We start from the raw sequence: 17,731 nt of genomic DNA on the forward strand, positions 1-17,731 counted from the left end.
AGTGGAAAATCTGATGCAGCTGCGCATGGTAGCCAGTCAGCTTCTAACTTCAGCTTGTTCAATTACAGTATCTGACAGAAGTGAGTACATCCCTCACATTTTTGTAAATATTTTATTCTATCTTTTCATGTGACAACACTGAAGAAATGACACTTTTCTACAATGTAAAGTCGTGAGTGTACAGCTTGTATAACAGTGTAAATTTGCTGTCCCCTCAAAATAAATCAACACTAAATATCTAAACCGCTGGCAACAAAAGGGAGTACACCCCTGTAACAGAACCGGACCCCAGGCCGCACTTGGGTATATTCCGTTATACCACAGCTTCCCTGTCCGAACACCATCCACGGACCACACCCTTGAAATCCCTCAGGAAATAGACAGCACCCGACTCTTCTTAAAACAGGAAGTCAACTACTTTATTTTACACACACAAGTTATATACACAGGGCGGGGAAACACAATCAGGAACAGAAAACACATCAGCCCACCCCATCAGTGGGAAGGGCTACAGGAAACACATCATCACCCCTACCCATCCAACCAAGACACAGAACAATGGGGCAGCACATGGCAAAAGGACAATAGACAGCCATGTGGCCGAGAACAAAGGACAACACACCAATACACAATAGACATTCACATACACACCCTGTACCCTAACAGGCACAGGGTCACTTAAACATAAGGATTTGGGAAGATGATACAGAGGTCCCCCCACCCACAAAAGTCACTCCCGTCACAACCCCTAAGTGAAAATTAACAAGACAGGTTTCACTCAGAACAGGCCTTGCCATGGTCGATCAAAGAAGTTGAGTGCATGTGCTCAGCGTCATATCCAAAAGGTTGTGTTGAGGAAAAAGACGTATGAGTGCTGCCAGCATTGCTGCAGAGGTTGAAGGGGTGGGGGGTCAGCCTGTCAGTGCTCAGACCATACGCCACACACTGCATCAAATTGGTCTGCATGGCTGTCGTCCCAGAAGGAAGCCTCTTCTAAAGATGATGCACAAGAAAGCCTGCAAACAGTTTCCTGAAGACAGCAGGCTAAGGACATGGATTAATGGAACCATGTCCTGTGGTCTGATGAGACCAAGATAAACTTATTTGGTTCAGATGGTGTCAAGCGTGTGTGGCGGCAACCAGGTGAGGAGTACAAAGACAAGTGTGTCTTGTCTACAGTCAAGCATGGTGGTGGGAGTGTCATGGTCTGGGGCTGCATGAGTGCTGCTGGCACTGGGGAGCTACAGTTCATTGAGGGAACCATGAATGCAAACATGTACTGTGACATACTGAAGCAGAGCATGATCCCCTCCCTTCAGAGACTGGGCCGCAGGGCAGTATTCCAACATGATAACGACCCCAAACACACCTCCTAGATGACCACTGCCTTGCTAAAGAAGCTGAGGGTAAAGGTGATGGACTGGCCAAGCATGTCTCCAGACCTAAACCTTATTGAACATCTGTGGGGCATCCTCAAAACGGAAGTTGGAGGAGCGCAAGGTCTCTAACATCCACCAGCTCCATGATGTCATCATGGAGGAGTGGATGAGGACTCCAGTGGCAACCTTTTAAGCTCTGGTGAACTCCATGCCCAAGAGGGTTAAGGCAGTGCTAGAAAATAATGGTGGCCACACAAAATATTGACACTTTGGGCCCAATTTGGACATTTTCACTAAGGGGTGTTCTCACTTTTGTTGCCAGCTGTTTAGACATTAATGGCTGTGTGTTGAGTTATTTTGAGGAGACAGCAAATTTACACTGTTATACAAGCTGTACACTCAGTACTTTACATTGTAGCAAAGTGTCATTTAATATAATAAAATATTTACAAAAATGTGAGGGGTGTACTCACTTCTGTGAGATACTGTAGGCTTTGACAGGAAAAAAAACAAACTAGAAGCTGGTTTCTATACAGAGCGGCACCAGTGTTTTCACTCACTAGATTTAGTAAAGCAACCCCTATACCTGTAACCTCTAAAAATGAAAAGACTTCTTCACAGTAAAAACTGCCTCAAGAATCAGTTCTGGCCAGCTCAGTAGCTTGTTTTAAAAAACAGCTGGATGCATTCCTTAATAAATGGAAGTAATCATTTCATTTCAGAAGAATTTCCAAAATTCTTTTGATGTACAGAGCAGGAAGGAGTGTTACAAAACAGATCTGCTCTGGGTGTCAAAGACTGTAAATAAACCACATTCTTAAGTCTTTTATATGAAACCTTCTACTACTTATTGATCAAACGAATTTACTACGAGTTGTAGGTAAAGTGTTTTTTTTTTTGGTAGGTTTCCCTGAGATTTTAAAATTATTTTAAAAGATTCCTATTTAGACCTTTTGACGCTAAAGGGGGGCACACCAGAAATGTGAGAAACACACAGTATTTGAGATAAAATAGAGTTTCACATCTTAGTACAGCATGAAGAAGAGGTATTCTCGTCCCTGGAAATGCCAATGATTCTTGTTTTCAGTGCTTTAAACACATAGAAAGTACTTAAATGTGAATGATGTCTTTTAAGGTTTTAAAACGGAAAAACATCTAAAAAGAGAATTACCACATTTTAGCCCCCATTAAACGTCTCCCAAATATTAGGTCTTATGGGGCATACTGAGTTAAACTATAGTTTTTACAACCATTTTTGTCAAGTAAGTGTAGCCAGGTGCATGTCTAGGAGTGAAGAATGAGAGAAACACTGGCTGGAGCTATGGTAGGGGTAGGGGTGGGCAACCTGTAGCCCTCCAGCTGTTGCAAAACAAGTCCCATCATCAGGGCCAGTGCTAGACTATTTTGTGCCCTAGGCAAGATCAGCTATTTGCACCCCCCCCCCAAAATAAATACATTTTAAAAACATTAGAAAATATTAAATCAACAAAACATAAAACTGATGAATTTCTTTTAATTTGCAAAAAGAAATGCCATAGGATACCACCAGCATCAATATTTAAGACAAAATCAGTGTCATGGATGGACTGCATCTGTAGCTGGCAGTTGCAGTGAGTGGAGGATGATGGATCCACACTCTGACAGATCCCAGGCTGGAATTCCCCAGGAAATGGGGGGAGATAAAATGCTGTGAACACACACACACACGCGTGCGCACGCACGCACGCACACACACACGCAGGTTATGATGATGTCATCACTCTCTGACACATTGCACATGTGATGGATGGCCAGCAGGGTCACACTCACACAGACATGAGACATCAGAGTCAGACATTACCTTCTTCTGCAAACACACTTCTGCCTCCATTGATGAGTAGGAAGAGAAGGGCTGGAACTCCACAGTGACACAGCTCCACACTAGAATCGGATCGCATGGGTATTCACACCTATGCGATTCGATTCTGAACATCACACCGCATTTTGTGGACCGCTTTCGGGGTGTTGTTAACTTAACATACACACCCTCAGTGGTTCGCATGAACAGGGTGCGATTCTGATGCAGTGTGGAATTCGCACAGAAAACGCTGCAAATTCTGCACTGCATCAGTGTGAACCAGGGCTTAATGAAATGGTAAAAACAAATGATTTTTTATCCAAGCACTAGAAGACTGAGCAAGACAGAAGTTGGAATTTAATAGAGAAGCATTTCTAGAAGAACATTTAATTCTTCCAAGTTTCTGTGGTGCCATCTCAATCACGATGAAAAGAAGAATCCATTAAAATGATCAGATATTTATTCCTGTTGGTGCTCCGCCTTACAGTGGGGGACACCTCAGGTGACCTTTGCTCTCTTGAATAACTGCCTTAATGTACCCTCTGCCTTACAGCTACAGGGAGCAGGGTTTACTCCCAACCCTCCTCCCTTCGCTCTTGTATGATATGCCTAAATGTCTTTATGTATTGGAAACTTATGAGTAATTATTTGGTAACGGAATGTTACATATCACTGCCTTTTTCAATGCTATGTAAACATGAAAAATTTTAATAAAAAATAAAGTGCGAAAAAATAAACGATCAGATATTACATACCTGGCTAGGTTTCTTAACCACACATTGTACTAGGCGGAAGACATGTTCCACTTTTTCTCCATCTTTCAGTTTTTCTTGAATCTGTTGTTCCAGCAGTTCCCACTTAGATGCGCCTTTATGAAGAAAATAAATTATAAAACTGCAAGACAGTTTGAAAAGTTGATTTGTTAATATTCAGGTGACATGGTTTCTTATTACTGTGGACATTTGAACTTTTGCCAACCTGTGCTAGTTATGAAATGACCAAGACAGTGGACACTGTGACAATAGACACTATAATGTAGCAGATTTTCCTGACACCAGAGCTCCCCAATATACATGGACATCCACACAGAGAGTGGCCACCCTACCATGTGACCTACTCTATGTGACCATCACCAGGCCTTAGCACTATCATGTCCTGGAATGGGCAATGACCCTCTACAGGTCTAAGACCATGACAGTGTACCATCGCTGTGAGTTGCCATCATGCACTGCAACCCTGGGGTGCCCAGTGTCCACTAGTTTTGTGCATTGAGGTGTCAAAATGGATGGCACAGCAACATAGTTACATAGGCAAGGTTGAATTGCAAGCAAAAATTTGTGTCAAATTAAAGCATATTCGTGAAGCCGGTCTTAAGGTAAGGTCAGACACCTTACAAAGGGAGAGCGTGATTTAGTAATTTTTAAAGCTAATACGGGTATATTTAATTTTTGGTAAAATACTCCCTACTAAAGGGACTCAGATAATACAGCTTTCTCCTTAGAATAATGATAGTGCACCAGTTGATTATAATGAAGGCAGACCTTTCCATTCAGGAATAGATCATGAAAGGACACAATGAAGCAAACAGCAATTTCTTCAGAACAGAAAAATGTAGGAATCAGCAACGTTTTTTTTTCTCTACAAATCTCACCCAGAGGGGACTGTCTTTTTCTCAACAGAAGTTACACTTCAAAGAAAAACTCATTTTTGATATACAGAAAAAATTTGAATTGATATATCTTAGTGTAAATGTGACCCCAAAGGTGGACTGGTCCCATTGAGATCTGGGATTCTCCCACTGTGCAGAGTTTATGATCATCAGCAAAATCAGAAATCTTGGAGCTATCTTTACCTGGCTGAAGTCCATTCTCCATAGGATGGCATATTTACTATAAATGGACTATATAATATTATTTGCACAGGCCATGGCTGTCATTTCCTCTGTGGTCTTGCTTGCTCACAATATTTCATTGTACAGCAACAGGCCACTTTAAGAATGGTAACAATAATGACAGTTGAAACTGCCAAAATAGAGTTTCTTGATAAATTATGTCACGTGTTTTTGAAAGCAAGCTAACTAGGCATTAAACATTAGGAGCATCTTTGATGTTTAAAGTTAAACTCCAGAAAAAGCAAATATTGTCTAAACACAGGAGGTCTGTATATTCTCATTTGAATCTTGGTGTGTGTTGTGTATTTCTTTCTGTTCAGTAAAATGGAATTAATCTTTGCCTCTGTGCAAGAGCTTCCTGTAATAAAGACCAGTCACTGCTGTCCTCTTTCCTTGTGCAGGGTGACTGGTCTTGTCTTTGCTTTTTCTGCAAGTGGGCGGTAGTAGTGGGCAAGGCCTGCAGGGTCCCTCCAACAGCTCTACTCTCTGCAAAGGCTATGTACAGTACAGTGATGAGTTCACTGCTACTTTGATATCCGGGTTTGCATAAATATATATACAGTATACTGTATTTATATCTTTTGAGGCTATTAAGGAATATATTTAACGGATTCCCATCTTCCGTACCCACACATACACACATATATATATATATATATATATATATATATATATATACACATACATACATACACACATCCTTGGATGGGTAGGGTAAGGTCTTGGTCATCATTGCAGCTGCAGCAATGGTCAAGAAATAATTTTTTCTGCCAGCGATTCTGCACAATGTAAAAGAGATCCAAGCGGCTATACAGCCGCTGGATCACTTTTACAGGAGGTAGAAAGGGGTCTCCCCCTCCAGCTACAGCCATCCACCTCTTGTACCAGGCTCCCCCAAGTGATCTTATAGAGCTCAGATCCCTCCATAAAAAAAGAGTACCTATCGAGCTTATTATTATCAAAAGGGATGTTGTTTATTTCCTGTGATAGCAATAAAGTTGAGCAAAAAAAAAAAAAAAATTAAAAGGGACAATGTAAAAAATTTTTTAAACAAAATAATTTAAAAACTAAAAAAAAATAAAACAATTTAAAAGCACCCTGTCCTGCATGCATATGTATATAGTAATCGTGCCACACATATAAGATATCACCATGAACGTCAGATTGAGAGCAATAATTCTAGCATCAGACCTCCTGTGTAACTCTAAACTGGTAACCTGTAAATGCTTTTAAAGCGTTGCCTGTGGAAATTTTTGGGTACCATAGTTTGTTGTCATTCCATGGGCGTATGCAATTTGAGAGAGTGACATGTTAGTTCTCCATGTACTCGGCATAACATCATAATTTATATTTTAGCAAAAAATGTGGTATTATATTGTGTTTGCACTAATATTCATTAACGTGTATTTTTTCCTGAAAATTTGCATTTGATAAACCCTTGCACAAATATCGTGCAACATAAAAAATTTAAACAACCACGATTTTATTCTCCAGGGCCTCTGCTTAAAAAATACATAATGTTTGGGATTCGAAGTAATTTTCCAGTAAAAAAAAAAATGCTGATTTTTACATGTATGAAAGAAACGTCAGAATTCGCCTGCAGTAGAAGTGGGAGTTTAGTTCTAAGCCTACTTGGGTGAAACCTGAGTGTAATAGTGTTCTCCTTCAAGCCTCTAACTTTTTTAAATACAATTTCCTATATCAAAATACAGAATTCATTGGAAAGAGGACTGGGAAGGTGTGAAAGAATAAATGTTATTAAAGACCATTTAGTGTGGTAAAAGTAGCAATCATTATTGCAACATATAGTCAATCATTTTCTAAGTACAGGTGTCTGATGATAGAATCCATACCTATATAGCTGTATACTCTATATCATTGAACCTTGTCAACAGATTTCAATAAATGAAAAAGTCCTAGCTATTATGTAATGTTGTAGTGACAAATGATAGTGTTTAATTGCGATTTGCAGCTATGAATACATAGGAGCTATCCTGTGAAAACAGGAACACAAGTGGACATGGATAGCCTTGAACCATGGCATCTGTACAATGACACCTGTTTGTATAAATATGTTCCTTAGTTTTATCACAAATGCAGCAAATTTCTAGAAATGTACTAAGCTATCATGACTAAGAATGGATGAACCAAAAAAACAAAAGTGACTATCGCAGAACAGGGCAGGCTTTGGTAGATCTGGGATTACATGGAGCTGATAGCAATAATATCTGATCTACATCTGCTGCATCTAAATTTCTACTAGGTCAAAGAAACAAGACATGACATGCAGACTACATGCAACAGAAAGGGAAGTAATGGTATACAATAAAAAAAAAGAAAAAAAGGCAATTTAGATGTATTACCCGAGTAAATAAAGTTAAGAATGTTGGGTAAACACGTATGGAAGTTGCAATCTTTAACAATGACTCTGACTGGAGAATTGTGGGCAATCTCTGCAGATTCTTCATAAATGGAGAATAGGAAGTGTGCTGTCTTGTATATGCAGGGGTCAGCAAAATGCTTTCTGGAGGTAGCAAACAAGACCGTAAAGACAGCACTGACACTGCATAGTACTACTTTATGGGCTCCAGACACCGGCCTTAACTCCGCTGTACAGAAGAGGACATCAGCACATTGGCAGCGAACCAGCAGATCTTGTATGTCAGATATATATCGTGAAGGCTCATGTTTCAAAACTGGCATCTTTTCTGTAATTAAAAAAAAAATAAATCCCAAAACATTAGACCTATAGTTGTCTAACTTTAGCCACCAATGCATCACATGCTTGTAACAAATAATAGGTAGCAAAAAAACTGCCTCTAATTTGACACTGTCTTTTTTGCCAAATATAACTCTTCTATAGACATTAAAAGAAATATACGCAGGGACAATCAAACTGTCCTTTGGCATTTATGCTAAAATGGAACTTCACGCTCTCAAACAACATTGACTATTTTGAAACCTTATGCTTTTAGCATTAGTAAATAGATAGGAAATTATATTACATTTACTTGTTTTAAACTTTTTTTTACATTTCTTTAGTTACTTCAATGCCTTGGCAAATTATGTCATACATCCCAGGAGTCCTCAGGAGGGGCTTTCTCAGTTAAGCACACGCTCCTGCCTGCCTGAGCTAAGGGCAGATGGATTCCAGGAAGTAAATTCTTTATGAATCCTTTACCCTTACTCAAGATGGCCATGGCCAGAAATGCTAGGGGTTGATTTCTCAGCAAAATAAAGCATGGAGACATACATGGATGGGTGAGTTTGGTTTGAGTATTAAAAGTGAATTAGATAGCACTTTTGGTTTGTTCTGCTCAGATACAGTGCAGTTCCACTTAACTAAACTCAAACTGTTGCAGTTGGGTTTAGCCTACAGGGGTAAAGTGAGGGATGTACGAGCAATCGGATAACATTTTTCAACTGGTATTAATTATAATTTTGGTAAAGATTTATTCTCCCCAGCAAGTTTTTGTCAACATTGTCTGCTGGTTACCGAAAGACATCAGAATGGCTTTCAATCAAGCCATTCCTTTTGAATGGGCTGTTCAATGCAGTACACTGCGACACGTTTCTTTTTCCAGCAGATCTCCACCTGCAGACACAAAAATTAAAAACATTTCTATACATTTCTTTTTCTAGCACCTTTTCATGTTTTCATCTATTGCTTTATAGCCTGTTGTAAAATGCCTATTTACCAACCACAATAGCTCAAGATGAAATCATTAAGTGAGAGCAGCGGCTCACCTGAAGGTCTCTGCCAGACAAAACCCAAGTGGTCTCGACTTTGCTGTCCCTTTAGACATAGTGCTCTGGGAAACCACTGTCAGGCATTTAAGGTTGAAAGTATATATAAAGATGTTTCCCAAGGACAAAGAATGTCTTATGTTCACAGGTTGCTCTTCTTTCCCATACAAGTCAATGTGGATGCAAATCTTTGCTGTCATTCTATTCTTTGGATTCCAATCTGCCATTGCAATTTTCTTACCTTTTTTTTTTAAAGGCAGCTCCTATAGTGAACAAGGCATATTGTCTGGTATCCTAATATGGTTTCCTGCTATATGGATAATAGCTCACATCTCTGTCTTAGGTAGGTGATTCAAAGAGGAGATGTCCTCATACAAAGTGGATCCCTTCCCTAAAGAAGAAGCATATTGCTTAAAGCCACCAGGATCCTCAACATTTCAAATGGCCCTTAGAAAGGGGTAGGAGCAGGTAAGCTAGTTAACGGTCCTTTGGATACCAGATCACCATCCCTGAGCACAGAGGAGAGGGCGACCCATGTCCTATGGGACTGCATAGAACCCACAGAACTTCACAGATGGTTCCCCCCCAATAGCGAACAGACATCAGTGTACATTTACTACTGACCACCAGTGAGCACTGACAGAAAATGGAGATTTTCTGATCGCTTGATCGCGCTGGAGAAATATAAAAAATATTTAAGCATCATGAAAAGCAAAGCAGCAAAAGGTGGAGGGTCTAAGCCACCCCAAATAAGTTCAATCAAAAAAAATATATACCCACACAAGAAAAATATTTGGAAGGAAAAACCCCAGAGAGATGAGCAGAAGACGTAAGATAGAAAACATCAGTGGCGATCGCTCTAGATTATCTCTGGGAGCAGTTAATAACAGCCAAAGTCTAGAAGTTGAAGAACTAGAAAATGCGTCGGTTACCGAGAACTCTGAAGAGCAAGAAAAGACCTCGCAGATACCAACTAAATCTGACATAGTGGATATGTTCATGAGATTGGAAAGATCCATAAAACAGGAGATGGTGATAATACACAAATATCTGGTGCAAGTCTTATCAGAGTAGAAGAGACTGAAGGGAAACTGGATTAACATGCCCCAAGTGATAACAAAATTAGAAAAACAGATGGAACAAATGAGAAAAGAGCAAAAGGAGTCTGCTATATAAACTGGAATATCAGTTCCTAGAGACATGATCATACGTTTCCATTACCACCAAGATAAAATGGAGCTATGGAGGAAGATAAAGGAAAGACCAATAATAAAATATGGAGAAGCAAATCTACAGATCTTTGCTGACATATCATTGGAAACTATAGCTAGAAGAAAAATGTTGAAACCATTACTGGAACAGATGAGAAGACAGAACATACGATACAGCTGGGGATTCCTAGCATGCTTAATAGGGTGGAAAGACGATCGCTCCGCAGAGTTGAGATTTCCAGAAGATTTGAGAGACTTCTGCAAGAGACTCGAATTACAGAGAATAGACATTCCAGGTTGGGGAGAGGGGGTAAAAAGAGAATAAGGAAATAGAAAATAAAAATTGGCAGTCAGCCCCTAGGGGGAAAATGCATCAAATATAGAATAGGGGAGGGGTAGGAGGAATGAGAGAAGAATTTTTTGGAAGCCCATTGGGGGCCTCTTTTTTTTTCCTTCTCTCTTCCTGTTCCTCCCCCTTCTCCTAGGTAAAGTCAAAAACTTAGAAGAAAGGCAGGGAAATAGAGAACTGCATATACATTCAGATACGTGGCCTAGGAAAGAGGAATGCTGTCTGGAGGGGCGTACGTGGTCAGAGCTCCACCTTAGTATGGGATCGATAGTGGGGCTAGGACGACAAATGATCCAAAGGCAAGTAAATGGCCTAGGGGAAGTGGGAGTGGGAAGGAAAAGGGAAGGGGAATTGTGTAGGAGTTAGCTCCGTGTTCCTTTGGAGGGATGATGGTACTCTCGCTGGGAAAAAAAAAAAATTATATATATACATACATACATACATACATACACACACACACACACACACACATATACACAATGAGGAACAGAAGTATTTGAACACCCTGAGATTTTGCAAGTTCTCCCACTTAGAAATCATGGAGGGGTCTGAAATTCACATTGTAGGTGCATTCCCACTCTGAAAGACAGAATTTAGAAAAAAATTCAGGAAATCACATTGTAAGATTTTTAAAGAATTTATTTGTCTTGCACTGCTGAACATAAGTATTTGAACACCTAAGAAACAGCAAGAATTCTGGCTCTCAAAGACCTGTTACTGTGCCTTTAAAAAGTCCACCTCTACTCCACTCATTAATCTAACTTAGTAGCACCTGTCTGAGCTCTTTAAAGACACCTGTCCACCCCACAGTCAGTCAGACGCCAACTACTACCATGGGCAAGACCAAAGAGCTGTCAAAAGACACCAGAGACAAAATTGTGGACCTCCACAAGGCTGGAAAGAGCTACAGGGCAATTGCCAAGCAGCTTGGTGAAAATAGATCAACTATTGGAGCAATTGTTAGAAAATGGAAGAGGCTAAAGACGACTGTCAGTCTCCCTTGGACTGGGGCTCCATGCAAGATCTCACCTCGTGTGGTATTACTGATAAGAAAGGTGAGGAATCAGCCCAGAACTACAAGGGAGGAGCTGGTCAATGACATGAAGAGAGCTGGGACCACAGTTTCAAAGGTCACTGGTCGGTAGAACACTACGCCGTCATGGTTTCAAATCATGCATTGCATGGAAGGTTCCCCTGCTCAAGTCATCACATGTCCAGGCCCGTCTGAAGTTTGCCAATGACCATCTGGATGATCCAGAGGAGGCATGGGAGAAAGTCATGTGTAGAACGTTTTGGACTAAACTTCACTCGTCGTCTTTGGAGGAAAAAGAAGGATGAGTTGCATCCCAAGAACACCATCCCTACTGTGAAGCATGGGGGTGGTAGCATCATGCTTTGGGGGTGCTTTTCTGCGAAGGGGACAGGACGACTGCACTGTATTAAGGAGAGGATGAATGGGGCCATTTATTGTGAGATTTTGAGCAACAACCTCCTTCCCTCAGTCAGAGCATTGAAGATGGGTCGTGGGTGGGTCTTCCAACATGACAATGACCCGAAGCACACAGCCAGGATAACCAAGGAGAGGCTCCGTAAGAAGCATATCAAGGTTCTGGAGTGGCCTAGCCAGTCTCCAGACCTAAATCCAATAGAACATCTTTGGGGGGAGCTGAAACTCCATGTTGCTCAGTGACAGCCCCAAAACCTGACAGATCTAGAGGAGATCTGTTTGGAGGAGTGGGCAAAAATCCCTGTTGCAGTGTGTGCAAACCTGGTCAAGAACTACAGGAAACGTTTGACCTCTGTAATCGCATGGGCAGAGAGAGGAAGGTAGATGCTTGAAATCTATGCGAAAAGTGTTATATCAATGTCAACTCCTGGACGTTTGGAGGGTGAAGCATCCCAAAGACAGAGACTATACATTCTACTCTCCAGCACATGCGACATACTCTAGATTAGACTATATACTGGTAGAACATAGACTCATGAAGTCGGTCAAAACAAAAATAGAAGTTACAACAAATATCGGACCATGCTCCTGTTACAATGAACTTATTATGGTGAAGAGAGCAGAATAAGAGAAACATGTGGAAATTAAATGAGACACTCCTTTAGGATCATGAGACGGAAGAATGAAAAGAGATCAAACAATATTTTGAAAGAAATGAGACTGAAGGAGTTTTGACGGCCATGGTGTGGGAAGCACATAAGGCATATATCAGGGGAATGTTGATAGCGATTGGTGTAAAAAATAAAAAAAGGAACGGCAAAAGAAAATTAGCATGCTTCTAAGGGATTTATACAAACTAGAACAGCTACATAAAAAGAGAATAACAAAAGAATATAATAAATAAGAGAAAGGAATCATGTAATTTAATGGAGGAAGAAACAAGGAGAACATTTAATATGATGACAAGAGAGAGATATCAGTGGGGGAATAAACCTGGTAAATATTTAATAAGAGCATTGAGAAATAAGAAATCAAGGAATTATATAGAGAAGATCAAAAGTGATAATGGAGAATTGGTCTACTCAACCATCAATATCGCTAATGTATTTAAAAAATATTCTAGTAAATTATACAAGGTTAACCCGAACCAGTTAAAAGAGGGGGAGGAAGTAAGAACTAGAAAGAGACAGATGTACTTGAAAGAAGCGGGACTACCGAGAGTGGAAGAGGAATGATTAATCTGTCCAGAAAAAATGAATATGCAGGAGGAAATTCAGGCGGTACTAAAGAGTACAGTGACAGGGAAGAGCCCGGGGCTAGATGGGTATATGGTGAGATATTACAAAAAATGTAAAGAACAATTAGTCCCTAAGCTAAATCTATACATAAATGCATTAGGAGAGAGAATGGAAATGAGGGAGGAGTCATTACAAGCATATATTACAATCAACCCTCAGCAGCAGTAAAGGTCAACGGCTTATTGTCAGTTTTTCAGGATGTATAATGGGACAAGACAGGGTTGCCCGCTCTCGCCGTTGTTTGTTTTTAGCAACAATAAGGAATACCGTATTTTCTGGCATACAAGAGGACTGTTGATACTTAAAAATATACCCCAAAAATTGGGGGTCATCTCATACGCGGGGTATACAATGTGAACCTTCAGTTCATTTGGATCAAGTTTGCTTAAAACGATCGTCTCTAATCTGTCAGCCCGCTGGATGTGTGGTAATACTGTATGTACGGTAGCTTTGGCTACATACAGTATACAGTATACCACGCTGAGCCAAACTGGCTCAAAACGAACGTCCCTACGGTAATCTGTCAGCCCACTGGATGTGCGGTAATACTGTATGTACAGTAGCTTCAGCTACATACAGTATACCGCGCTGGGTCAATCACGGTGAGCGATGTATTCTATTAATAAATACAAAGCCTGCTCAGATTGGCTGAGGTTGTGACATCATCAGCCCACCTTTCTGACTTTTCATTAATAGAATACATCTCTTGCCGTGATTGGCTCAGCGCGGTATACTGTATGTAGCCGAAGCTACCGTACATACAGTATTACCGCACATCCAGCGGGCTGATTACTGTAGGGACATACGTTTTGAGCCAGCTTGGCCCCTCGCGGTATACTGTATAACTGTGTACTGTATGTACAGTATTATCGCACATCCAGTGGGCTGACAGATTACCGTAGGGACATTCGTTTTGAGCCAGCTTGTCTCAGCACGGTATACTGTATATTGTATGTACAGTTGTGACCAAAATTATTCAACCCCCACTGAAATTGAGTGTTTTGGCCAGTTTGACATTGCTTTTGATCATTCAGTCATCTTGCTTACATTTACATTAAAGAGGCACTTGTAGGTCAGACAAATATAACATAACAGTTATAATGAAATAACCACAAATGTCTTTTCTGTGCTCACAGCATTATCAGTTTTATTCAACCCCCAAGTGACATTCAATCTTAGTACTTAGTACAGCATCCTTTTACAGTTATAACAGCTTTTAAACGTGAAGCATAGCTTGACACAAGTGTCTTGCAGCGATCTACGGGTATCTTCGCCCATTCTTCATGGGCAAAGGCCTCCAGTTCAGTCACATTCTTAGGCTTGCGCACTGCAACTGCTTTCTTTAAGTCCCACCAGAGGTTCTCAATCGGATTTAAGTCTGGTGACTGCGATGGCCACTCCAAAATGTTCCAGCCTTTCCTCTGCAACCATGCTCTAGTGGACTTGGAGGTATGCTTGGGATCATTGTCCTGTTGAAAGGTCCAACGTCTCCCAAGCCTCAGGTGTGTGACGGACTGCATCACGTTTCCATCCAATATCTCCTGGTACTGAAGAGAATTCATGGTACCTTGCACACGCTGAAGCTTCCCTGTACCTGCAGAAGCAAAACAGCCCCAAAGCATGATTGACCCTCCACCATGCTTCACAGTAGGCAAGGTGTTCTTTTCATCATAGGCCTTGTTCTTCCTCCTCCAAACATAGCGTTGATCCATGGGCCCAAACAGTTCTAATTTTGTTTCATCAGTCCACAGAACACTATCCCACAACTTTTGTGGTTTGTCCACATGGCTTTTGGCATACTGCAGTCGACTCTTCTTATTCTTTGGAGACAGCAAGGGGGTACGCCTGGGAGTTCTGGCACGGAGGCCTTCATTACGCAGTGTGCGTCTTATTGTCTGGGCTGAAACTTCTGTACCCACATCTGACAAATCTTTTCTCAGTTCCTCAGCAGTCACACGGGGACTTCTCTCCACTCTACGCTTCAGGTAGCGCACAGCAGTCGAAGTCAGCATCTTCTTTCTGCCACGACCAGGTAGCGTTTCAACAGTGCCCTTTGCCTTGAATTTGCGAATGATGCTTCCTAAGGTGTCTCTTGGTATGTTTAACATCTTTGCAATCTTCTTATAGCCATTGCCCTTCCTGTGAAGAGAAATCACCTCTTCTCTTGTCTTCCTGGACCATTCTCTTGCCTTCACCATGTTTGTAACCACACCAGTAAATGTCTAGAAGGAGCTGAGTATCACAGTCATTTTAAAGCTGCCTAATTGGTGCTTATTATGCTTGATTGCTGCTCGGTGACATCCACAGGTGTTTTCAATACCTGATGGAAAGCACCTGTATGAACCTCTGTTCTTCAGAGTGGTAGTCTTTAAGGGGTTGAATAATTGTGGCAATGAAGAAACCACATAAGAACCATTTACTACTGTATTACATAAACAATTGATGTCATTTTAGTTGCATTTGGGTAGTTACAACGTCCTTGTAGGATTTGATTCTGAATACAATTCCAAATGTACACTATAGTCCCTAAACCCCTTTACAGCATTGGGGGTTGAATAATTTTGGTCACAACTGTACATTATTACTGCACATCCAGCGGGTTGACAGATTACAATAGTGACATTCGTTTTGATCCAGCTTGGCTCAGAGTGGTGTAGTGTATTTATACTGTATGTAGAAGAAGCTACCATACATAAAGTATTAACGCACATCAAGCGGGCTGACAGATTAGTGGGTGTACCGTATATTTAAACAAAATGGCTGGTAGACAACGTCCTATCATGGCTTCAGCAAGAAGGAAATATGAAACCAGTTTCAAACTGAAAGTTGTAAACTTTGCCAAGGAACATAATAATGGTGCTGCTGCAAGACAATATGCAGTAACAGAAAAGATAGTCCGAGACTGGAAAGCAAATGAAGATGCATTAAATAGTATGCCAAGGAGTAAGTGTGCATTAAGAAGAGGCACCCCATATTGGCCAGAACTCAAAAGTCATGTAGCAGACATGGTGCATGAGCATCGTCAAAATGATTATGTAGTGACACGAAACAAGATACATATGTTTGCACTTCAGTGGGTCAAATCTAACCCACATCACAGCAAAGGTTTGAGGCCACTGTATCCTGGTGTACTAGGTTCTTGGAAAGGCATAATCTGGTACTGAGGCAAAAGACCAAAATTGCACAAAAAATACCTGCAGATCTTGATGGCAAAGTAAGTAATTTCCATAGATATGTAATAAAACAGCGCAAGGAACATGGCTATGCGTTAAGTAATATTGGAAATATGGATGAAACTCCTATGAATTTCGATATGGTTGAAAATAAAAGTGTCAATTCAAAATGTGCAAAAACAGTGTTAATTAAAACAACAGAACATGAAAAGTCCTGTTTTACAGTGGTACTAGCATGTACAGCTGAAGGCACCAAACTAAGATCAATGATTATTTTTAAAAGAAAAACAATGCCGAAAATCAAGTTCCCTGTTGGAGTTTTTGTACATGTGAATGAAAAAGGCTGAATGGATAAAGAAGGGGTAAAGCTATGGCTTGATAATGTACGGAGTAGGCGACCAGGTGGACTTTGTCGAGAACGTAGCCTACTGGTGTGGGATATGTTCAGGGCTCATTTAACTAACGGCACAAAGAGAAGGCTGTAAAGAATAAACACAGATGCGGCAGTTATTCCTGCAGGATCAACATCGTTGGTACAGCCACTGGATGTGTGCCTAAACAAGCCATTTAAAGATCGCATTCGAGAACAGTGGATCGAGTGGATGGTTAGTGGCAAAAAGTCATTCACAAAAGGAGGAAACATGCGTGCTCCACAATTGGATGTTTTCTGTAACTGTCATAAAAGCCTGGAATTATATTGATGCAGAGTCTTTCAAGAAGTCTTTGAAGAAGTGTGGCATATCAAATTCATTGGATGGTATGGAGGATGACTACTTATGAAGGGGAAGCTGAAGCCACACCATCTGATTTGGAATTAGATCCATATGATGACTGTTTTACAAATGTATCACAAGATGTCATTGATGAACTTATGACGTCAGAGGATGAACATGATGAGGATTTTGAAGGATTTTAAGTACCGGTAAGTCATAATCATTTTAATTAAAATTATTTAAATCAAACCTGATGTTTTTAAATGGTGTTGCCTTGTAAGGGGGGGTAGTCTTATAAGGCGACTATAGCCCAAAACCTATGTTTTAACTGGAAAATTAGGGAGTCGTCTTATACACCCAGTCACATTATACGCCGGCAAATACGTTAGTATAGATGTGAGGGGGATACAGATAGGGGAGACAGAACACAAAGTGGCAGCGTATACTGATGATATGCTATTCTATTTGGCTAATCCTAGGTTGACACTACCTAATTTGATGAAAATAATTAAATATTTTGGAGAGCTGTCAAACTAAAAACTTATCCAGTAAAATCAGAGATTTTAAATGCTAGTGTCTCGATAACTGAAAAGAAAGCCCTGTATGGAGAATTCCCCTTTCGATGGAGGGAAAGAGAACTAAAGTATCTAGGAATAAAATGGACTTTCTCCTTAAAGAATTTATAT

General features: G+C 40.6%; 1 protein-coding gene across 4 annotated transcripts in view; it reads right to left on the reverse strand.

Moving 5' to 3' along the window:
* RHOBTB3 (Rho related BTB domain containing 3) overlaps positions 1–17,731 on the reverse strand; it is a 79,146-nt gene that overhangs the window by 33,815 nt on the left and 27,600 nt on the right. For 3 of the 4 annotated variants that reach the window (XM_089679145.1, XM_089679143.1, XM_089679142.1), the window contains exons 6-7: positions 7,471–7,815; positions 3,972–4,084 (exon numbers count right to left, since the gene is read on the reverse strand). In XM_089679145.1, coding sequence (XP_089535271.1) covers positions 3,972–4,084; positions 7,471–7,815 — 458 coding nt within the window. The remainder of the gene's footprint in view (positions 1–3,971; positions 4,085–7,470; positions 7,816–17,731) is intronic. The other variant, XM_089679146.1, reaches the window with a different exon arrangement.

The sequence above is a fragment of the Staurois parvus genome, unplaced genomic scaffold (assembly GCF_062004578.1).
Source record: "Staurois parvus isolate SC_StPar_1 unplaced genomic scaffold, SC_StPar_1.0 ptg000218l, whole genome shotgun sequence".
Lineage (NCBI taxonomy): Eukaryota > Metazoa > Chordata > Amphibia > Anura > Ranidae > Staurois > Staurois parvus.